General features: G+C 46.2%; 1 protein-coding gene across 17 annotated transcripts in view; it reads right to left on the bottom strand.

The window, feature by feature from the left end:
- Positions 1 to 23461, bottom strand: part of CPNE8 (copine 8) — a 276759-nt gene extending 253298 nt beyond the window's left edge. For 9 of the 17 annotated variants that reach the window (XR_010589758.1, XR_006174072.2, XM_005286837.5 and 6 more), the window contains exon 1: positions 22953 to 23370. Coding sequence is in view for 12 of the 17 variants with exons in the window: in XM_005286837.5 (XP_005286894.1) it covers positions 22953 to 23092 (140 nt within the window). In the remaining 5 variants the exon portion in view is untranslated. Of the gene's footprint in view, positions 1 to 22561; positions 22732 to 22952 lie in introns of those variants that run through there. The other 8 variants (XM_065554382.1, XM_042848637.2, XM_042848638.2 and 5 more) reach the window with 4 other exon arrangements.
- Between the last annotated feature and the right edge of the window lie 318 nt (positions 23462 to 23779).

Below are 23779 nucleotides of genomic sequence, written 5' to 3'. Positions count from 1 at the left end.
CAACCAAACTTGATATCTTTTTTGATAAGATTGCAAGTTAGACAGAATCTATTTTTACATAAACTCATGTTGACTGGCATTAAAGAATTAAAGGAGGGTAATGTAATTATCAGGCACTCCATTATTTTGCCTAGGATCACTGTCATGGTAACAGACCCATAATTACCCAAGTCATCTCATTTACCCTTTTTAAATACCTGGCACAACATTAACTTTCTTTTAGTCTTCTGGAACTTTCCTAGTGTTCCAAGATTTATCAGAAAAAAAAATAAATAAATAAAATCAACATTAACAGTGAAGCAAGCTCCTCAGCCAACTTTTTAACTCTTGGATACGAGCTACCTGGACCCATTGATATTAAATGTCTAACTTTAGTATCTGCTATTCAACACCTTCCTGAGTTATTATTGAAATGGAAAGTGTTTCTTCCAGGGTGGATAAAAATCAATGATTTTTTTTTGTTTAAATAAACAGATTTATTTACAATTGGATTTTTTGGATAAAATGCTTTTTGAGGAAAAACCTATCTAAAGACAGTTTTAATTAAGATACATTATAAAGATATCTCATCATGGAATAGGGATTATAAATTCTAATTCTATAGTATGAGACTATATATTCATGTAATGTTTAAGAAAAGTTTTGTAAATGAGTTCCAATAGTTCATGGATTAGGGACCCAATCTTATGGGGTTCCAGGGGCTTCTGTATAGATTAATCTTTCTATCTACTCAATGGGACTCAGTGTTCAGCCTAGAAGATACCATCAGAGATGCTTAGTTTTGCAGTTCTCACACTGTGGATTTGTGTCTCCAGAGATAACATGCTTGTTAACAGCAAAAATGTTTTTAAATAAATAATATATAGAGGTGAGAAATAACAGGCCTCAACCCTACTGTCCCTCTGCAAATTTGTGTACACAGAGTCAATCTCTTACCTCTGTCTAAAAGTTTCAAAAAGTTCAATGAATAGAAGATTGTTGGGGGCAGAATAGATCTGGACAAGGAGAAGAAGTCTGGAGATAAATGTGAAAAGGGAGGGACACACAGTAGAAACAAAAGTGAAACTGTTTGAGCAGCATATTCCAGAAGTCTTGAGGTCTTTCTGAGTGTAGCCTTCATTGATTTGAGATCTCCCATACCATTCTCTCACTAGAAGGGAAAACCTATAATGGCAGTAGGCTGTAAGAGAGACCCAGTTTGGGAATAAGAACCATTCAAGAAATATATGTTTGCTGATGATGTTTTAAAGAAAGTCACACCAGTGAAGTGGTGGCAGTCACTTAACACTTGGATTCGGAGACTGTTGAAGTGATGATCTCACTTTTAACAGCAGTAGCTTCTTCTGCCGGTGTAGAAAGAACATTTTCTTCCTTTGGACTAATTCATTCCAAATTGAGAAATGGTTTCAGTCCAGAGGGGGGAAAAAAAAAACCCACAGGAAAGCTTGTTCTTTTCCAGATTATGAACAAACAGGAAAAAGAAAGTGAAGACGACCAAGTTAGCTGCAGAAGCCAATATTTTAAGTTTCCCATGTTGACCTGGCTGACATAGTCCATTTAATTTTTGTTTTTAAATTTCATTTAACTATTTTAAACAATTTTAACAAAAACCAAACCTGATTTTAAAAAACTTGAATGTTTAACTAAATTCAAAAATTCATATGCTTGTTTTGTTAAAATATTATGTTTGCTGTTAAAGAAAAAAAATCCAGAATACACAATGTTGTTGTTTTAGTTAACTAAAACAATTTAAATGTCTGTCTGGTGATGTTCTCCTCCTAATACAGCATGGCAAGAAAATCCTCCAAATATTAATGATTAACCTGTTGAATTGGAGATAGTTCACCTCCCAATGACTTCATAAATATCTGCTTCAATTACCCCTTTGCTAAATGAAATAACTAAACAATCATTTTCTGATATAGCTGTACAACTAATCTGAAAAGTTTCCAAAATAAATCACTTTAAAAAATGTATAGTGTGTACCTTCTAAAAATGAAACCTATATCTATCTCTGAGTTGTGAAGAATATGTATTAAGGTTATAACAACCAACAAGAATGCACTTTTATGTAGAAATCCATGATTAACTCGAGTCTTCCTGACTAGTGAGTTAAATCAACTTGATTTAAATCAAATCCACCCGTTTTTTCATCATCATCATCTGATAGGACTACATCATCCTTTTCTCCTCTTCCCCCACCAGAAAACAAATATTTATTGAACAATTCTGCCTTTTCGTTATTGACTATTCTACAATTCCCATCTAGTAATGGACCAACAAAATTCTTCCCAATACAATTTACAAACCCCTTCTTATTGTCCTTTACTCTGCTGGCCATAAATTGATCGTGTCTACCCGACTGGGCCACACAGACAAAAATAGGTGGAGCATCACATCTTCAACTGGTATAGAGATCACCCTGGGGCTTAAGGATGAGACGAGTGCCCAGACACCTGCATCAGGCAGCAATGCACAAATCTAGAGGCAGAAGCTTAGGCACCTAGGGAACTTTTACAGCAGAAATCTAGCCGCGGAGTGAATTTAAGCACCTAGAGAGTTCTGCTGCAGCTTAGCAGGGGTTTTTTACAGATCACAGCAGCACCTATTTCTGAGGTTTAGGAGTCTAAGTCCCATTGTGGATCTGGGACCTTAGGCACATTAATGTTGATAATTTAGATCAGGGGTAGGGAACCTTTTTTCTATCAGAGGCCATTGATCCACAGGGGGGGGGAAAAAAAAAAAAAAAAAAATCAGTCGCGAGCCACAAAGTCCCGTGGGGGAGAAGGTGGAGGCTTGGAGCTTCCCCTCGGCTCCAGGGTGGGGCCAGAAGGGTTCAGGGTGGAGGGCTCTGGGCTAGGATTGGGGTGCAGGAGAGGGGTCCGGGCTGGGGCTGGGGGGTTTGGAGTGCGGGAGCGGGCTCAGGGCTTTTTGATCTTTGGGGCCTCTGGAGAGTCCCTCTCAAAGGGATCAAAATCTCTCACCTTTGACTGAACCTGACTAAGAACAAGAAAGAGGAGTCAATCGTCAGGTCAATTGTCAGGTCAGAAGAGAACTTGATGGCCTTAACCTGGCATAATCTCATATAGAGATACTTTAATGATTGACTTCTTTTCAGGCTTGGAGCATACGGAGAAATGTGTGGGGTGAAATCTACAGATTTCTCAAAAGATGTGCCTTTTCATCTTGAGGGGGATCCTGAACAGGAGGTTAAGTTGCTGGTAGCTTGAGAGAAATGAATTAATCCAATGAAGACCTCTAAGCCTTCACTAGGGAATAACTGATCTGAATCTTCTGATTCACAGTATTTAAGAGGGAGGAAAGTTCTCCATCAACTGAGGACTAGAGTGAATATTTGTTTAATCTAGACAATCCTCAAAAGAAAAAAGTGTCATTTGTATTGCAGGTTGGGAAGAAGTATCATGTTTATGACCCAATGATGAAAATAATAAAAGGGAGAAGAAAAGAACCATCCACAATGGTTGGAGTAGGATACAGGGTCAGGAGGACAGAAGAGGGAGGGAGAGGGAGAACATCTGCATGGTTTGGATGTATGAGGTGCCAGCAGAAGAAAAAAAATGGGGCGGGTCAAAGGCATCTGAATAAAAGTTTTCTTGTTCTGTATAAGAGTAGTAATATAAAGCAGAAAGAACTATCTTAGTTATGCCATGCATAACTAGTGTATGTTCATTCTTAGTGAAAGAAATTATGAACTTCACTGTAGTGTGACCTTAGTCAAACCAATAAAATAAAAACTGCTTACTTCCCAAAATTGCTCAGCTATTAGAATCATACCACATTTAGCCTAAAACTTGAAGATATCACACTTGATTAAATCAGACTAGTATTCACTAATCCAGTCAGTTGCTGTAGCTAAGTATAAAATAAAAATCACTGATCCCTATATTGTTTTGTGTGGTTTAAGGGTAATTTATACATTATGCATGGACGAATTAAAAAAACTGACCTAGAGTATAAAGGTAACATTTGTTTTAGCCTGCTCAAGTTTACTCTAAAATTTAAAATTTAGAAAAAAAGCAATGAGAAACAATACATACTAACTTCATCTCTGAAGAGTACAGTTTTCCTCCTGTAACCTCACACACGACTTAAAATCCATTCATTCGTAGCAAGTGAGAGCCCTCATCTTCTGCAGAATCTCAGATTTCATTAAATATTAACCATCAGCTGAATATGATGGTGCCATTTTCCCCATTGTCAATTTTCAGACTAGACCCTTTAATACTCTCTTTGCTCACTAAGCATGGATCAACAGCGGAAGAATCCTTCCCTTGTGTTTTGACAGAGGACTTACTGAGCATGAACTAGAAAATTATTTCGAAGGGCCTCCTTGTTATTTGCGTAGAATCAGACTCAGCCTTGAGTTCTATGGCCTGTATTATACAGAAGGTCAGACTAGAAGATCACAAATGGTCCTTTCTGATCTTGGGATCTATGAAAGAGGGCAACTGTAGAATGATTCTAGTTTCCCCATCAGTAAAGGTAGTGGTGACATCCCCCAGGGCAGAGGTCTCAACCTTTTCCTTTCGGAGTCTCCCCCCGCACCCCCCCCAAAAAAACCTCATGCTATAAAAACCTCCACGGCCCACCTGTGCCACAATAACTGATTTTCTGCATATCAAAGCCGGGGCCGGCATTAGACGGTAGCAAGCAGGGCAACTGCCTGGGGCCTCATGCCACAGGGCCCCCCACAAAGCTACATTGCTTAGGCTTTCGCTTCAGCCCTGGGTGGTAGGGCTCAGGACCCCAGACTTCAGCCTCATGCGCTGGGACTTCAGCTTTGTGCCTTGAGCCCCAGCGAGTCTAATGCTGGCCTTGCTTGGCAGCCCCCATGAAACCTGCTCATGGCCCCTCAGGGGGCCCCAGACTCCTGGTTGAGAATCACTGCCCCAGGTACAAGGACTTTTGAAAAGCTGTGACCTTTTATTTCTCCAGACTAGGGTTTCCTCTTACACTGCTCTGCTGGTGAAAAACAGCCTCTCCAGGCCCTGCTCACACAGCCATTAGCATATAAAGGCACACCCAGCAAAGTTACATGGATTCTCTCCCAGCCACTCATGAACAAATACAGGGGAACACCTCCATATCCCTCAGTCGCAGCACTGTACCCCAGAAACAGGTGCCTTGTATTGTCCAGTTCCCTCACTGTGCAGTGCAAGCTCATTAATTAGTTCATCATTCCATCAAAGGGTAAAGAATATGTAACAGCCTTTGTTAACCTGAATAGAGATTCCCCACACACATCAAATCAAAACATACTAGTTTAGATAATCTAGTTCTGTTCTTTTATCTAAAGATAGCTTTTAAGTGATTATAAAAGTGATACAGGCATAAAAGGTTAGATTTGGTTACAAAAGAAATAAAATGATACAAATCGCAATCTAATTTCTAAATTTCACCAAGCTAAGTAAAATGTGAAGCAAGCAACTTTCTCACCACACCAGATGCTGCAGGCAGTTCACAATTCATACTAACTAGAAAACCTTCCAGTTAAGACTCTCTTCCACAGTTCAATAATGCTACTCTTTGTCTTTCAAACAATCTTATTTCCAGGTGTTGAGATGAGAGAGGAGTGAGGTAATTTGTGTGTTGGGGTATAAAAAGGGAAAACACACAACTCCTCATGCTGGAAAAATCCTTGCTGTGTCAAGGGGTTAGGCAGTTCCATTGCTTATGTGGCCCTGCAATCAGTCCTTCATATGAATTGCAAATTCTTGCTTGCACCTTCTGTGTACATGAGTTGACAGTCAAGGCCTTTATTACTTCTGAGGTACTAGTCAGTGGGCATTTCCCAGACTCACAATATGTTTCAGTAACAAACCTATAGCAAAATCTCATAACTCCATATACAGTATTGAGGCACAAGTTTTAACAGGACAACAATGTTAAGCAAATTATGACTTTTCAGATGATACCTCACAAGGCATACTTTGTACAAAATATACCATATAAAAATTGTGAATATGGCGATTACAGGGTGTAATTTTGAGGTACAGCATGTTACAGTAGTACACTGGCTGTGAAGGCTAGACAGCTAGCCATCGGATTAAACATTTTAAAATGTTAATATTAAAATAGAGAGACAAGAGGGGGTGAGGTAATATCTTTTACCGGACCAACCTCTGTTGGTGAGAGACAAGCTTTCAAGCTTCACAGAGCTCTTCTTCAGGTCTGGGAAACTTATCCAGTGTCACAGCTAAATACAAGGTGGAACAGATTGTTTAGTGTAAGTACGTCACTTTAAATGGACTCTCACCATATGTGTTAAATGGCCCGTTAACACCCCTCCAATCTTAGGTCCGGTCTATACTACAGACCAACTTCACTATAACTACTTCTCTCAAGGATGTGAAAAATCCACACCCCTGAGAGACACAAGCTACGTCTACATTACGGATCTTACAGCAGCACAGCTGTACTGTTGTAAGGTCTCCCATGTAGCCAGTCTATGCCAGCAGGAGAGAGCTGTCCTGCTGGCATAATTAAATCACCCCCAATGAACAGCAGAGGCTATGTTGGCATGAGAATATCTCCCGTCGATATAGTGCTGTCCACATCAGCACTTTTGTTGGTGAAACTTAGGTCGGTCAGGGGTGTGGGGTTTTTTTCCCCACACCCCTAACCGACAAAAGTGCTAGTGTAGACATAGCCATAGTTACACTGACCTAACCCCACCCATGTAGACAAAATGCTTCTCCCACTGACATAGCTACGTGGTCTCTTGGGGAAGTGGATTAACTACACTGACAGGAGAAATCTCTCCCATCGGCTTAGAGAGTCTTCATTAAAGTGCTACGCGCCAATGCAGCACTTTAAAATGGGCAGCACTTTGCCCATAGGGAGAGGGGGAATAGCTGGTGAGGGGAGTTAGTGGGTTAGAGATAATTGTAACAATAAATCATAAATCCAGGGTGTCTATTCAGTCCATGATTTTTAAAGTCTACCAAAGTTATGAATTTAAGCTCCCAGGCTTGTCTTTTGAAAGTGATATGTGGGTTTCCTTTTGAGGATGAGGACAGAGATCAGACATAGTGATCACTTTGTGAAAAGTGTTCACCCACAGGAGATGTGGTGTTTGATTTTTATCATTTTCCTTTGTGGGTTCATTTGAGAAAGTAGGGTGTGTGGTTTCAGCCATACTGGGGCATTTAGTGCACTGGATGAGATACACCACATATTGTGATAGGCATGTGTCAGACCCATGGACCTTGATCATTGTAGAAGTGGAGATATGTTGCAGTGCAATAATGCCTATTTGCAGCTCGAAAGTACTTGTCATTTTCCCCAGTAGCTAAAGAAACTGTCTCTGTTCATCTGGAGGGGAAGTAGATGAAGCATCAATCTGTATGCTCCTCCAAAGGGGACTTGTATGGTTCCTCAGAAAGAGTCTTGCTCCAGTCCGCATATATAAGCAGATCTACATGCAGATCTGAGTGATCTGGTGGTGGTAAGGTTGCATCAGCATCAAGTGAAGAATAGATGCTGGTGAGGGCATACATGCTGAAGGGAGTTGATGGTGCTAGAATGGATGTTGGTGGGAGTAGCAAGGTGAAGAATTCACTCCCAGTACAAGACACAGGACATTACCATTTTGAGCCAGTGATAGAACACAGCACTGAGGTTCAAACAGCAAAATCCCATCTCGGGCCCTGTATCAAAGGATCACAGCACAGTGGTTGGTTTCAGAACCCTCAGTGGGCCCACTGGAGTATCAAGCTGTAGGCACTGAGAAACTAGATGAGCCTGGAATCCCAAATATCTCTCCACACCTTCACTCCCTGTGGTGGAAGGGAAAGGCATATGCTCGGTTACTGTGCAAGTCCCACCCGCACAAAAGGTCACTGCATATGGGCACTACTGTCCAGTATGATTGCCAGGCAGAAGGCGCATGACAGAGGTGCCAGCTGGCAAAGAGTTTATTATTTTGGATCAGCAACTCGTATCAGGCCTCACAATCTCACTACACCTAACACATTGCTTTCATGATATTTTTACACAAATAGCGTACTACGACAATACTGTTGGGATCCAAGCCTTTTGTTTGTTATAGCAAATGAACAATCAAAACAAAATGATAAACTGCTAGAGTAAGTTAATGAAGTCACCTTGGATAAAAGGTGTTAGCTAAATTAATTAATTATTAATAAAATAATACTACATGCCTCCTGTATTCTGTGTTAATTCATTGAAGAACAATACAAAATAACACAAATCTCAAATTGAAACAGAACAGTCGAATATAAAAATTTAGATGCACAAATTTTCAGTTTTGTTTCAATTAAAAAAAATAAACTCCAAACATTGATTTAAGTCTCAGTTCTAAACAAATTCATCAATTTGCCAGTTTCTATGGCAATACCATTATCATGCCACCTTACTTTTGCAGCTGCTGCTCTCTGGCCACCCAGCTCTAAAGGCAGCAGCCCATCAGCAGCAGCGAGGAGGTAAAGGTAGCCAGTGACGGGTTTACAATGGCTCCATGGAGCCGGGCCTATGCTCAGAAGGGGACCCGGCCTGCTCCACTTGCACTGCGCCCTGAGACCCTGCTGGCTCCCCCCACCCACAACTTGCTCCTCTCGACCTGCCCGCCAACTGGCAGAGGGCTCTCCTCTGCCTCCTGGCCCCACCCCCTGCTCCTCTCAGCCCCCTGGCTGGACCCCAGTGCACCTCCGGCTTTGGGCAGTCTCTGCTTTCTACCACCTGTGGGGCCCCGCCTGTCTCCCCGGAGCTGAGCCACCTGGGACTGGTGCAGAAGCCTGGCCAGTCTCAGGTCAGGTGGCGGAGGTGGGGCAAGAAGACACTGTGGGGGGCTTGGCTGGGCCCCTCCAGACAAGCGCGTCTTGAGGGAGCCTGGCCGGGGCAGGATCTGGTCTGGTTGATCACGCCACTCCCAAGGGGCCGGAACAATTCCCCGCCCTGGGACCAGCCCTGGCTGTGCTGCCGGCTCAGCCCAGCAGTCACCTCCCAGCAGGCTGGTGAGTGCGGCCAAGAGGCAGGGTGTGGAGGAGTGGGTCTCTTGGGGGTCAGGGCAGGGCTGTGAAGGGGCAGGGAAGATGTGTGTGTTGGGTCACTAGGCAATGGGGGGGTTCTGTGGGTGGAACCTGGGCAATTGTGGTGGGGCTGTGGGCAGGGGTGGTATTGTGCAGGGCGCTGTGCATTTGTGGGTAGGTCTGGGGGGGTGTTGGACATAGTGGGTTGGGGGGGGCTCTGGCCACAGGGAGTCGGGGGGTGTTAAGTGGGAGGGGGGGAGCTGTGTGGTGTGGCATGGGCCTGCCCCCGAGGGGAAGGGGCATGCTGGCAGCACAGGGCCAGGCAGGCCACTGTGCATTTGGCAACTGCCAGTTTGTAAATAGTGCCTTGGCACTGGGCAGAGCGGGGCCGCCCCTACCATGCCAGGCCGCATTGCCTCTGGCTGGCCCCTCGCTCTGGGGACTGACCTCCCCACGCCATGCTCCATTGCCTCCATGGGGGCCCACAAATATGTCTGGCGCCAGGCCCATAACAGGTTAATCCGTCCCTGTGCATGGTATTGCCCCACTGCAGGGCTCTACCCCTACCGCTTTTCCCCCCCTCATTTTTCTGACTCATTTTTCCACACCCTCAGCTTTGCATCCTTGGCAGCTGCCCCGCTTGCCATGTCCTGATTATGGCCCTGAGTACTGTACTGTAGTTGGGATCCAGGGACTAGGGTTGTTATAGCTGAAGGTTCGCAATAATGAAGGACGTTACAGCAATCATGTACTGTATTGTAAGGTATCAAATGAAAGCCAGTGACACACTGGTCACCATAATCACTGTGAGATGTTTATGGATGGTGTGTGAGGAGTGGTGTATTCCTACTAAAAATATGCTTTAAAACTATGTAACCTGGCAGAGTTGACTGACAAGTTCTCTGCTAGATGGATGATTTAAAGATTTTTTTTATTTATTTTTTTTGAAAAATTTAGTATAAATTTATTTTTTTTCCCTTTTTAAAAAACCTGTTTAAAATGAAATCTGAATGCAATATAAAATATGTTAAGGTTTAAACTTATTAATGTCTTAAAACATTTACATATAAAATATGTTGAATCCATGAGCCTCTACCAAAAACTGAGTTAAAAGCTGCTTTTCTTTCTAATCTGTTAAAGAAATCAGGGAGGTGAGAATCTAACTTTTTGAGGTTAAGCTTTATAAATATGGCACAATAGGTCATGTACTGTATTAAAGCTTTGATCCTGGGGAGACCCAAGGCCTGTTCTACTGGGTACAGGAGACTGGCAAAGTTACCACAGGCATTGAGATCTGGCCGCTGACTCCAGAAGACATCATCATGCAGCTCATCAGATTCATCCACAGAGCCCACCAAGGTGGTCTCATACGGCTATTGTATAGCTACTCCCTACCTGAGCTCTAATTTGCCCAGTTCTCAAATAATGAGTATTTACGATTCCACCCATCATAGAAACTTACTCTCCAGCCCATGTATCTAAAACATTTAAGGTTGTTTTGTTTAATAAATAAATTTTATATGCTGTTGTGTGTTTAAGTTACCATCCTAATATAGCTGGACACAAAGCATGAGCAAAAAGTGAATTATCTAGTAAATAAGCAACATACAGTAACTCCTCGCTTAACACTGTAGTTATGTTCCTGAAAAATGTGACTTTAAGCAAAACGATGTTAAGTGAATCCCATTTCCCCAGAAGAATTAGTGTAATTACGGGGGGGTTAGGTTCCAGGCAAATTTTTTTCATCAGACCTATAGATATAGATAGGTATACACACACAGTATATGTTTTAAACAATTTAATACTGTACACAGCAAGGATGATTGTGAAGCTTGTTTGAGGTGGTGGAGTCAGAGGATGGAAGAGAGTGGGGTGTTTCCCAGGGAATGCCTTACTGCTAAATGATGAACTAGCACTCGGCTGAGCCCTCAAGGGTTAACACATTGTTTAACACATTGTTGTTAATCTAGGCCTGGTCTACATGGGGGGGGGGGGAGGGGAAAGAGGAGAGAAATTGATCTAAGTTATGCAACTTCAGCTACGTGAATAATGTAGCTGAAGTTGACGTACTTAGACCTACTCACCGCGGTGTCTTCACTGCAGTGAGTCGACTGCTGCCACTCCCCCATCAACTATGCCTGTGCCTCTCGCGGTGGTGGAGTACAGGAGTTGACAGGAGAGCACTCAGGGGGGGAGGGTCAATTTATCACGTCTAGACTAGATGCGATAAATCGAAACCTGCTCGACCAATGGCTGCCCGCCGATCTGGCAGGTAGCGTAGAGTGTGAGGCTACGGGTATGTCTACAAGGCAGGACGAATGGAGGGAGGGGAGACAGCACGGCAGAGCGAGAAACACACCCTGTTTGAGTGAGAGGGAGATGCACATTGCCCCTTCAAGTACGCTGACACCACTCTAAGTACATTGCCTTTTTAAGTAGATCAGGAAGTTGAGACAGCAGCTGCACTAAGCAAGCTCCCTCCGTCCTGAGCCCTGTCATGTCCCCACCCTGATCTATATGGAGAAGGAGTAAGCGGGGGGGCAGGGGGACACCCTGACATTAGCTCCTCTCTTCCCCCAGCCCCCCCACACAGCAAGCAGGAGGCTCCCGGGAGCAGCTCCAAGGCAGAGGGCAGGAGCAGCACATGGCAGTGGGGGGAGGGACAGCTGAACTGTAGGCAATTGGTAGCCTGCTGGGCAGCTGCCGCACAGGGAACTTAGGGGAGCGGATAGGGGGGCTGCTGGTCCACCCTGGTTCAAAGCCCCCACCAGCTAGCTCCAACAGGCTGCTCTTCCTGCAAGCACTGGACAAAGCAGGTGGCTGCCAAACAAGGTTATAAGGGAGCATTGCGCAAATTAAACGAGCATGTTCTCTAATTGATCAGCAATGTAACAACGAAACGTTAACCGGGATGACTTTAACTGAGGAGTTACTGTATTTTCCAACATGCTTAAAAAGGTACAATTAAAAGAATCTGAAATTAAGCTAAATAAATTACTTAAATGAATGTATATTGTTATAGTGTGCTCTCCTAGATGGCAAAAAGATATACCAAATCTAGTATAAAAGTTCTATTTAGCTGCAACCATTAAAGCTGTTTTAATGGTTATATCAACTGAGAAGAAAACACCTTTCTTTAGAAAATAACTGATTAAAAATCAATGATTTAAATAGAACAAAGTGTGGGGCAGGCCCCCCTAGGAGGGTGTGGAGGAATGTCCAGGGGGACATGGTGGGGCCCAGGCCAGCCTCACAGGAGCAGGGAGGGAGCACCACCCAGCCCCTCCTTGGCCTCAGCTCCCAGCCCTGTCCCCAGCCTCTGCACCATTCCACTCCCAGTCCCGTGCTAGCCTTCAGCCTCAGCTCCATTCCCAGTCCAAGGACGAGGCAGGGGCAAAGCCAGGAGCAGAGCCGGACCTGGCCGTAGGCCCGGCCGCCAATCCTCACCGCAGCCCGGCTGCAGCTCCACTCCCGCCTCCAGCTGCTGCCCCAGCCTCAGCCTCCTTACCCCGGTCCATACTTACTCATACACAGAGTACGCAGCTGCATAGGGCACCAGGAAATTTGGGGCACCAAATTTCCTGGTGCCCTGCGCAGCTGTGTGCTGCTCCGGCCCCTGCCCCGCCTCTTCCCTCCCCTGCTCTGCTCCAGCCCAGCCCCGCTCCCATTCCACTGAGGAGTGCAGCAGGTTCAGGCCTTCACTCACCAGCGGTGGGAAATGCAGCGACCTGGCCCCAGTCGCACCGCAGGTAAGTGCTGGTTCCCCCCACCCCCCAAGCCAGCCCCGCCCCCCACCCCGCAGAGGCCTGGGGCCAGTCCCACCCACCCCTGCGGAGGCCTGGGGCCCCACACACCCCTCCTGCGGAGGGGGGGGGGGTTGTAGGGCCCCAGAATAGCTAGGGACAGCCCTGCCCGGTCCGCATCCCTCCCTCTCCCCCCAAGCCGTGGCCCTGCCTCTTGCCCCAGCTCGGGAGGTGGGGACACGACAGGGGTAAGGCAGGGCCCAACCCTCAAAAGTTTGCAGACTGCTGAAATAGAGGATTTCCACTTGGTGATTTGAATCAGGATTAAAATCACCTTGATTTAAATCAATCCACCCTGTTTTCTGCCAGACAAAGCACCTATCTGAGGTGCAAAGACAATCAACTCTGGGGTATAATAGAAAGGCAAAAGGACCCCTGTTTTATCCTGCATCTGGGGACTAACTGGACAGTACAATTACATTCATGAAAATGGGATCTCAACGAGGGTTTGTCTGAAAGCACGTTTGGGCAAGACAGACGTCTTTAGACAAGGGCTTAGCCTGTTAAAGTTAAGTTTAGACTATAAGAAGCAGGTTATACCTTTTGTTTTATTTGTAACCTGGTGTTCTGACTGTCCTTGCTTACGATATCATACATCTTAATCTATTAATAACTTTATATTTGTTTATTTGGGCATAAGCTTTCATGGGTAAAAACCCACTTCTTCAGATGCATGGAGTGAAAATTACAGATATTGGCATAAATATACTGCCAGCCTTTAAGGTACCACCGGACTCCTCATTGTTTTTGTGGATTCAGACTAACAGGGCTACTCCTCTGATACTTTATATTTGTTTTCATTATAAACAGATTACAGTGCTGCGTTGTTATATTGGAGATTATACTCAGCTGAATCGAACAAGCTTGTGTTCCTTTGGGGACGGCTTATCTGGTAATTTCTGTGAGTGTCCAGTGGATCACGGCTAGATACTACAGAGGGACACTTATGGGGAACTTCGGAACTGGGTGCACTTAGTGTTAACTTGCAAGGCAAACTGAGGCCTGGCGTAAATTCAGAGGAGAGTGCTTATGACTGAAGGGCTGGCAGTACCCGGGAATTGACATCCAGCCATAGGCATCAAGTTTCTAAGCTGCTGGGGGGTGTTCCCCCCCCCCCGGCTCTGCCCAGGCCCCACCCCCACTTCACCCCTTCCCCCAAGCCCCCACCCCTGCTCCGCCCCCTTCCCCTAGCATGCTGTGCCCTCGCTCCTCCCCCTCAGCAGCTCCTGATGCCGTGAAACAGCTGATCCGTGGTAGGCGCTGGGAGGGAGAGGGACGCACTGATCGGCAGGGCCTACTGGGGGGCAGGAGGAGTTGGGGAGAGCGGGAGGTTCTGATAGGGGGGCTACCATTTTTTCCTGTGGGTGCTTTAGCCCCAGAGCACCCACGGAGTCAGGGCCTATGCATCCAGCTGCCATAAGAAAGACACTCTCTCGCTGAAGGCAGTGGGAATAACATGGAACCCTGAGGGAGGTGTACCTGTTGAAACCCTCATAAAGCTCTGGGCCCCATGAAGTCTTGGTGAGCGGTCAATGGCTCCCAGGACAAGGGAAGGCTCTATACTAAACTATCCTATATTACTCAACTCACGTTTACAAGAAAGTATTAAAATCAGATTAAGGGAAGAGCTAGCCTGAGGTAAAAAAGGTGAGTTCCATTTGCTCTCTGTGACAGTAGCAAAGGAACTGAGGCTGTTGAGGTGGTGCACTCCCTTATGTAGAGTAGGTCAACGATGTCATCCTCACCTCCTGCCCCCGTACCTCGCTAGACATGACTTTTCAATGCAGTTCATCAGCTATACACCAGATGCACCATATCTCACAAATGGAAATGCACCACAAATAAGTTCTTCTTAATATATGTAACATCACAACTAAACAAATCCATCCATTTATAAGTTACTTATAGATCACATTTAATCCCAACACAAACATTAAAACACATCACTAAAAAACCCCAAGTATTTAAAACTATGGAAGTCAGTATCTAAAGTTAAAAGCACAATTGTTTTGGTGCTTCCTGAATAGATCCCCCTGCCAGCACCTGCAGACTTCCAGAGTCTCCATGGATTAGAAATCCACAGATATACTGTGCTCTATTAGGTTCACAGAAACTCTGGTCCTTTCCTTAATTATTTGACACTGAATAGTTGTCATGGACCAAGACCCTGTTTTACTAGGCACTTCACAAATACAGAGGGCTCCTAGGCTAGGCATTATGATAATGCAAATCAATAATAGAAAGAAAAATATTTTTACTTCTTGCTCCTCCAACATTTGTAAGACTATGCCTATGCTCACATTTTATACCCATAAAAAAATAGATGAAATACTGTAGACAAAAAAAGAAATAATTGCAAAATCAATGCCAAGAGATGAGCCAGTTTATCCACAAGTGTCTGGATTTCGCCAGGGCTGTAGCAAGTCTTATAATGAAGCAAGACACTCCAGTCATCTGACATATTTGAGTGCTGCCTCAGGAGAAAAAAAAAGTCCTCCGATTGGCTGCCTGCCCCACCTGTCCACTTCATGGGGCAGAACAACCAATCGGAGCTGCTACAGAAAGCTCTTACACACACACACACACCCCCACACACACACACTCTCTCTCGCCACCAGCGAAAACAGCTGAGGAAGGAGGGGGAAAGGAGGGTGGGGGGGAACACTCAGAAGCTCAGTTTGGCTCCAGTCCCTCATCCCCTCCTGGAACAATGGGGATGGCTCCTGTCAAGGCTCCTTCCATACTCTGAACTTTAGGGTACAGATGTGGATGCCTGCATGAAAACTTCTAAGCTTAACTACCAGCTTAGATTTGGTCCGCTGCCACCACTTCCAATGTGGCTTTGGCTGGGTCTCTGGGATTGGATCCACTACGGTTGTTGCAGTCGTTGGCAGGGGATCTGGTTCCACCACCTTTGTCTGGGTCTCTGGTAACACAGACGGGGCCCTGGTGGACAGCTCAGGAACAGGGATGGGGGGGGTGAAAGCTTGCTTAGCCTGGCTGCGGATGACTATTCCCACCCTCTTGGCTAGCTTCACATGGTTGGCCAAGTCTTCCCCCAGCAGCATAGGGATGGGATAATTGTCATAGACTGCAAAAGTCCACATTCCTGACCAGCCCTTGTACTGGACATGTAACTTGGCTGTAGGCAAGGTTACAGAGTGTGACATGAAGGGTTGACTTGTCACCGGAGCCTCCAGGTTGATGAGTTTGGGGTCCACTAGGGATTGGTGGATAGTCGACACTTGTGCCCCAGTGTCCCTCCACGCGATAACCTTCTTTTCGGCCACTCTTAAGGTTTCCCTTCGCTCCGAGGGTATGAGAGAGGCATCTGGGCCTGGGGATCTTTGGTGTGATTGTGGTGTAATGAACTGTAATCAGTTGGGGTGCTTGGGGCAGTGGGCCTTTATATGTCCCAGTTCTTTACATTTAAAAGATTGCCCTGCTAATGGGCAGGGCGATGTTGGTTGGTGGAGACTGGTGTGGTGGGGTGAGAAGGCATCTGGGGTTTCCCTTGAGATGTAGGTGGGGCCTTGGGTTGTCCCCGGTGGTAAGGTTTTGTTTCGGGTTGCCCCTTCTGATATTCGCTCCAACTGCTACTAGTTTTTTTCTTTTCTGCCACCTCCACCCATTTGGCTCCAATCTCCCCCGCCTCGGTTACAGTTTTGGGCTTCCCATCTAGGATGTACCTTTCTATTTCCTCAGGAACACCCTCTAAAAACTGCTCCATTTGCATTAGGAAGGGCAACTCTTCTGTAGATTTAACATTTGCTCCTGATATCCAGGCCTCCCAATTTTTCCCAATGTGTAGGCATGTTGGGTAAATGACACGTCTGAGTTCCACCTTAGGGCTCTGAACCGCCGACGGGCATGTTCAGGTGTTAGTCCCATTCTGATTCTGGCCTTGTTTTTAAAAAGTTCATAACTGTTCATGTGTTCCTTAGGCATTTCAGCCGCCACCTCTCCTAAGGGTCCACTGAGCTGCGGCCTCAGCTCTACCATGTACTGGTCTGTAGTGATGCTGTACCCAAGGCAGGCCCTTTCAAAATTTTCTAAGAAGGCCTCAGTATCATCGCCTGCCTTGTAGGTGGGGAATTTTCTGGGATGGAAAGCGGTACCTGGAGAGGGGTTGCTAGAGCTGGCTGGATTATTCTGCCTAGCCCTTGCTAATTCCAGTTCATGCTTCCTCTCTCTTTCTCTCTCCTCCATAGCTCTCATCAGCTTCTTTCTTGAGTTTTTTTAATTGGAGCAGTCTCTGATGTTTCCTTTCATTTTCTTCTGCTTCTAGTCTGGCCAGTTCTAGTTTGTTAGCTGCTTCACTGGTAGTCATTTTCCTGGTTTTTTTGTGCTGGGACACACCCCTCTGCTGTTCACTGAAACTGGGATGCACTCAGCTCAGGCTGCTTAGGTAATAGAGACTTTCTAACTAGCTATCCCAGAGAGGTAGAAAGAAAAAAAAACAATTCAGCTTGTAAATTCCTTTTGCCAGCTGTTCGCTCATTGCTTGAGCCCTTCTCTTAACAAAGACCCTTGTTAAAAAAACTTAACACCTCTGCATTCAGGCAAGGATAGATAGGATATGCATCTACCTTCAGCTCTGCTTTCCAAGCAGCTAGAAAGGAGAAAAAAAAATATCTTACTGGCTTTTGGTTTAAAATGATCCCATCCCTGCCACCATGTCAAGTCTCCTTCCCCACTCTGAACTTTAGGGTATAGATGCGGGGGCCTGCATGAAAACTTCTAAGCTTAACTACCAGCTTAGATCTGGTCCACTGCCACCACTCCCAATATGCTAATTCCCTTCCCTGGGTAACCTTGAGAGACTCTTCACCAATTCCCTGGTGAAAACAGATCCAAACCCCTTGGATCTTAAAACAAGGGGGGGGGGGGGAAAAATCAATCAGGTTCCTAAAAAGAAGGCTTTTAATTAAAGAAAAAGGTAAAAATCATCTCTGTAAAATCAGGATGGAAAATAACTTTACAGGGTAATCAAACAAAGAGCCCAGAGGACCCCCCTCTAGCCTTAGGTTCAAAGTTACAGCAAACAGAGGTAAACACCCTAGTAAAAGGTACATTTACAAGTTGAGAAAACAAAGATAAAACTAACACGCCTTGCCTGGCTGTTTACTTACAAGTTTGAAATATGAGAGACTTGTTCAGAAAGATTTGGAGAGCCTGGATTGATGTCTGGTCCCTCTTAGTCCGAAGAGCGAACTCCACCAAAACAAAGAGCACAAACAAAAGCCTTTCCCCCCCCCCCCCCCACCAAGATTTGAAAGTATCTTGTCCCCTTGTTGGTCCTTTGGGTCAGGTGTCCGCCAGGTTACCTGAGCTTCTTAACCCTTTACAGGTAAAAGTATTTTGAAGTCTCTGGCCAGGAGGGATTTTATAGTATTGTACACAGGAGGGCTGTTACCCTTCCCTTTATAGTTCTGACAGCTCCTCTGGTCCTCCCCACACTCACTGCAACATGCAGCTTGGGAACAGTATAAAGGGGTGCAGAGCCTCTGGAGCTAATCCTCCCCATCGCCCCAGCCTGGAAGGGGGAGAAGGAGACCCAGCTGTAGTCCCCACACCGAGGCCTAGGAGAGGGAAGTGAAAAACCCCAGGAAGAGCAGAAATGAGGTAGAGGGCAGAACTGATGGGGTGGGACGTTGAATTGATGGAGAGGCTAGGAGGCAGAACTTATGGACATTGGGGCTACAAATGAGCAGAACTGATGCAGGAACTGGGGGAAGGAGGGGCAGGATTAATCGCTGGACAGAGGACAGACGGATGTAGGGGTGAGAGCTCCTGCATAGGGTTGCCAACTTTCTAATCACACAAAACAGAACACCCTTACCCTGCCCCTTCCCCGAGGTCCCGCCCCCCGCTCACTCCATCCCCCTCCCCCACTTTCACTCACTCATTTTCACCAGGCTTAGGCAGTGGGTTGGGGTTCCGGTAAGGGCTCCAGCTGGGAAGGCAGGCTTCAGGGTGGAGCCAGAAATTACGGGTTCAGGGTGCAGGAAGGGAATCTGGGCTGATGCAGGGGGTTAGGGTATGGGAGTGGGTATGGGATCTGGGGTGGAGCCTGAAATGAAGGGTTCAGGATAAGGGAGGGTGCTCCGGGCGGGGGTATGGGCTCTGGAATGAAGGGTTCAGGGTGCAGGAGGGGCTCCGGGCTCAGTGGTGGGACTGATGGGTTCAGAGTGTGGGAAGGGGCTCCGGGCTGGGGCACGGGGTTGGGGTGCAGGAGGGTGAGGGCTCCAGCTGAGGGTGCTGGCTCTGAGGTGGGATCAGGGATGAGGAGTTCCAGGTGCAGGAGGGGGCTCCTGGCTGGGGCCAAGGGGAGCTGTGCAGAGCCGGGTTGGGAGCCTGCCAGCCTCACACCAACTGAACTTTAACAGCCTGGTCAGCGGTGCTGACTGGAGCCACCAGGGTCCCTTTTCGACCAGCTGTTCCAGTGGAAAACTGGATACCTAGCAAACTTACTCCTGCAGCCAGGGCCAAAAATCACCTTACCAAATAAATTTGGGACAGTGAACAACACCAATTGTCACACATGCGTGTAATAGGCAGAGGGAATTCAAAAATCAAAAGACAGATCAGAAAGAAAACACACACAAACACATACCCCACACTCTGTAATCTTCTTAAAAAAAAAAAAAAAAAAAAAAAAAAAAAAACACTCTTGGGGGGGGGGAATTCACATGGTTTGTGGTTTCTTGAGTGGTCTAACTCATTTTTTAATCTCCTGAGGTCAGAAATACTACTTTCATTTGTGTGTGAACATAGTTTTATTATTAACTCCAATTTACTGATGGGGAAACTTAAGCGCCAAGTGACTTCCACAGGTCACAGAGTGAATGATTGGTGAAGTCAGGAAGAGAACCCATGTTGCTTGACTCCCTATCTATTAATGTAACTAGTAGACCACATTGCGTCCATTGACAGCCCAGGCTGGGTCTACACTACCCGCCTGAATCGGCGGGTAGAAATCGACCTCTTGGGGATCGACGCTCTTACTCCACCAGCGGAGGTGGGAGTAAGCGCCGTCGACGGGAAGCCGCAGAGGTCGATTTTGCCGCCGTCCCTACAGCGGGGTAAGTCGGCTGCGATACGTCGAATTCAGCTACGCTATTCGCGTAGCTGAATTTGCATATCTTAAATCGACCCCCCCCCCTGTAGTGTAGATGTAGCCCCAGTTACACCAGTGAGCAAATGATAAATAGACTAGTGTTGTATGGTTCCTATAGACATCCAAAAAGGAAGTGGAAAACGTAGCTGGAATCTAGGAACAGATCAGCACAAACTAATGCTCTATTAGCTGATAATCAGTATTAGAACAGTATTAGCACTAGATTATAAGGAAGTATGAAATTATATAAATTATTATATAATTTAAGATATTGTACTACAGTATAAATGAAGGCAGACATTTTCTAAAACAAATGTAATTAGCAATTACTGAACTGAAGCATTTATTGCTGTATCTGGCACAGTTTAGTCTTCTGTCCATATTGCATATTTGTATTAGAATGCTATTTCTTTTGGGGTTTTAGCCAATAAATGTGTACACAGATGAGTCATAATCATGTGTTATTCATTAGTGTCTTTCCTAAAGTCATTCATTTTCCATTTTGATACTAATACATGTTGCTGCTGCCAACCAAAAAAAGTGCAGTTTACCACTTGCATTATAAAGGAAATTCCCTTAGGGAATTCCCAGATATTTAGACATTAACATTTGACAAGTAAGACCTAACATAGAAATGAAGAGGAGGAGCTGGGAGCAGTGAATAGTCAAATGAGAAGCCAGTTTTATTTGAACAACCTTGTTTTTCTTTCTGTTGCGTGAACCCATGGAATGTTTTGTTTTCCTTTGTCTAGCTACGGCATGTACAGAGACATACACACCCATATTTTAGCCAATCCTATTAAGTGAGTTATAGTATTTAAATAACTTCTTGATTGACTTATTATTAAAAAAAAAAAACCACACACTAGTATATCTCAATCAGCTAGATTTGGCTATACTGTTTTGTATCAGTACTATTTTCTTCAACACTCAAGTTTCATAACAGTACTGTTTTATTTATTGCCAAGTTATAGTACCGAAAATCTGAAATAAAATATTAAAAAAAGTAAACCAGCAATCTGAATTGAAGAGGTGTTCTCTTATTACACACAAAAGAGAGTAAAAAAGTATAAAATACCACAAAATGACAGATATCATAGCATTTACTTACAAAACCCAACCCTAAAACTAAAGCTCCTGAACCCTAGAGCCTGTTTTTCTCTAAACAATAACATGCCTTGTGTGGTGTCCAGTTTCCCTTTGGGTGCTATTTAGAAACTCTGTGGTGATTTCTAGAAATTCAATATTCTGAGGCGTCACAAACTGTGAAAATTTCAATATACAAAAAACTCCATCCGAAAAGGAAGAATATTTACAGTCTTCAAACCAACCCCTATTAAATAAGTTCATCCCTCTTCTACATAGAAAGTGGAGGACATCAGCCTTTTTTATTATTATTTGTATTACAGACAGTGGCTAGGGAACCTAATCAATTTATACAGTGGTGTACAAAAAATTAACAAGAAGGCCATCCCCTTCCAAGACACCTTGTAATTTTAGATTAAGAAAAGAGGCAATAGGCAACTTAAATAAAAATATTGGTGGAGGAAGTGGACAACCTAATAATAAACAAGCACGTTTTGTTTGGGGGGGGGGGGGAGAGGAAGGGGCGTGTTAGCTTTTCATTTGCCTAGCCATTAGGAAGGCGAGGATTATTATACTTCTCATTGATTTATCCTTGTTTCGACATGTTCCCCTTATCAAAACAGCTACGAGGTTTACTTTGGGGAAGGGAGTTCAGGAGCAGCCGTTCTGGTTTGTAAACCGCTGAAGGAGTGGCAGTGGTAACCTCGGCACCTCTGAAGCAACAGAGAGGATACAGCCCGGGACATTTTAGTAGTACAGTATGTCACTGGCAATGGCTCAGCAGACTGTTTCGTTTCCCAACAGGAAACAACAATTAAAGCTGCCAAATACACCAGCTACGGCTGTTGCTGTTCTACAGTCGATTAGGCAGTTTTAAGGAGATTTCTAAATACTAGGGAGAGGGTCTCTTAGCACACGAAGCAAAAATTCTTCATCCTTAGAGGGGGAAAAATCTTTGCCAAACTTAGAACATTCTACTTGCCCACACGCACCCAGGCCGAGTAAATTTTGATGAGCAATTGAAATACCATTAGTTAGGGGTTGTTGTTGTTTTAGTTACCATCAACATCATAGTCAAGGATGGACGGAGTGTGCGACTGGACTGTTAAAGTTTTGAAACAGTTTTACAAGGTTCTTTTAAACAGTGTCTTGACAGGGGTTGTCCCTCCTCTCCGCATCGCATGAGACCTGGGGACAGGTCTGAGGATAAGTGTCAGCCAGATTGAGGAAATGCTCCTTGACCACAGAAACCCAACTCGAGTCTGTCTCTCTCTCTCCTCCAGCGAAAGGTTTGGAACCGATCTAAATAAAGACACCTGCATCACACGCAGCCCTCCCATGAGGAAATAATTTGGGGCGGTAGCCCAGGCTGCCACACCGTTTTGGTACGGGGAATCCCCCATCTACTATTTCTCTATGTATTTGCCATCACTCCCTGCGTAGCCTGTAACACCAGAGCCAATCGGAGGTTCCCAGGAAGGGAAGGAGCCTGTTACTAGATTTTGGTGTCTGAATACCCAGCCCGCTGCATGAGGATTTACCAACTTCTCCCAGCTGGAACATTCCCAGAAGAAACGGATGAGCCAAGTCTCTCCAGAAAGCACTTGCGAAAAGGAACCGAAACCAACTCTCCTTTGTACGGTCCGCAGCGCTCAGGGATTTCACTCCGCCTGCTCCCCAAGTCCCCGTCCTGCCCACCCCACCGCACGGGGAAGGGTCGGGACCCTCCGCCCACACAGCTCATCACAGGGAGAGTGGAGCGCACACCCCAGCCCGAGAAACCACAAGGGGGCTGGATCAGACACGTCCCCCCCTCACCCCCAATCCCATCCTCCTAGGGCACCAGAGGGGGGAGCTGGGGCTTTCACACCCGACACGCCACGCAAGGCAGCACCCGCGGGTGCCCCGCACCGTCTAACCCCGCTCGCTTACCTGCAGGACACAGACAGCTCCACCTTGGTGGCCGGGATGCTAGCGCTGAACGAGTTAAATTCCCCCACAGACGCCATATTCCCGAACCTGCCACCGCAGTCCAGCTTCGGCTGCCCCGACTGCTTATCAGGTCCGAACATGGGGCAGGGCGGGGCGTAAGAGGCGTCGCTAACGGGAGCTCACTACCGCCGCTACTACTGCTGGCCACTAACTGACTGGGTGGAACCGCTGGGCTGAGCTCAAACTGCTGCACGCGGTCGGGAAACGCCGACTGAGTGAGAGTAGAGCGCGACCGGTGACGTCACCACGGGCAAAGCCCGCGCGTGACACTAACCCCAACCTGGGGCCCCACGAGTGGCCAACGGTCTCCAACGTACCCGGGCCGCGCGAGCGGAACGTTCCCTGCCCCGCGCAGGGTGAGCGGGAGCGTTCCCTGCCCCGCGTGGCGCCAGCCGGGGATTGGAACATGAGCCGCCCCGGCGGCGGGAGCTGTAGGGAACCTGCGCCACGAGTTGGGGAGGGTGGGGGAGAAATAGCACCTTACCCGCCCTGGGAGGGCCGGGACACCCGTACAGCGGCCCCTGGTGGGGGACTCCGTTAAGTGAAGCCTCCTGCGGCCAAACATCTGGCGGTTACCTCGAGCCCTGAGACGCCGTGGGCAGGCGCTACTCGCCGGCGGTCACACAAAGGGCGGCGGGAGCGAGCCAGACTGCTGAAGGAAGGGAGTACATGGCACGGGGGGCCGGAGAGCTGGAGCCAGACCCCTTTAGAGAGCGTAAGGCACAGGAGGCCTGAATAGGGTTACCACCTTTGAAATGCAAAAAATA

The sequence above is a fragment of the Chrysemys picta genome, chromosome 1 (genome assembly GCF_011386835.1).
Source record: "Chrysemys picta bellii isolate R12L10 chromosome 1, ASM1138683v2, whole genome shotgun sequence".
Lineage (NCBI taxonomy): Eukaryota > Metazoa > Chordata > Testudines > Emydidae > Chrysemys > Chrysemys picta.
Note: the sequence above shows the minus strand (reverse complement) of the source record. Positions and strands in the feature narration are given on the sequence as shown.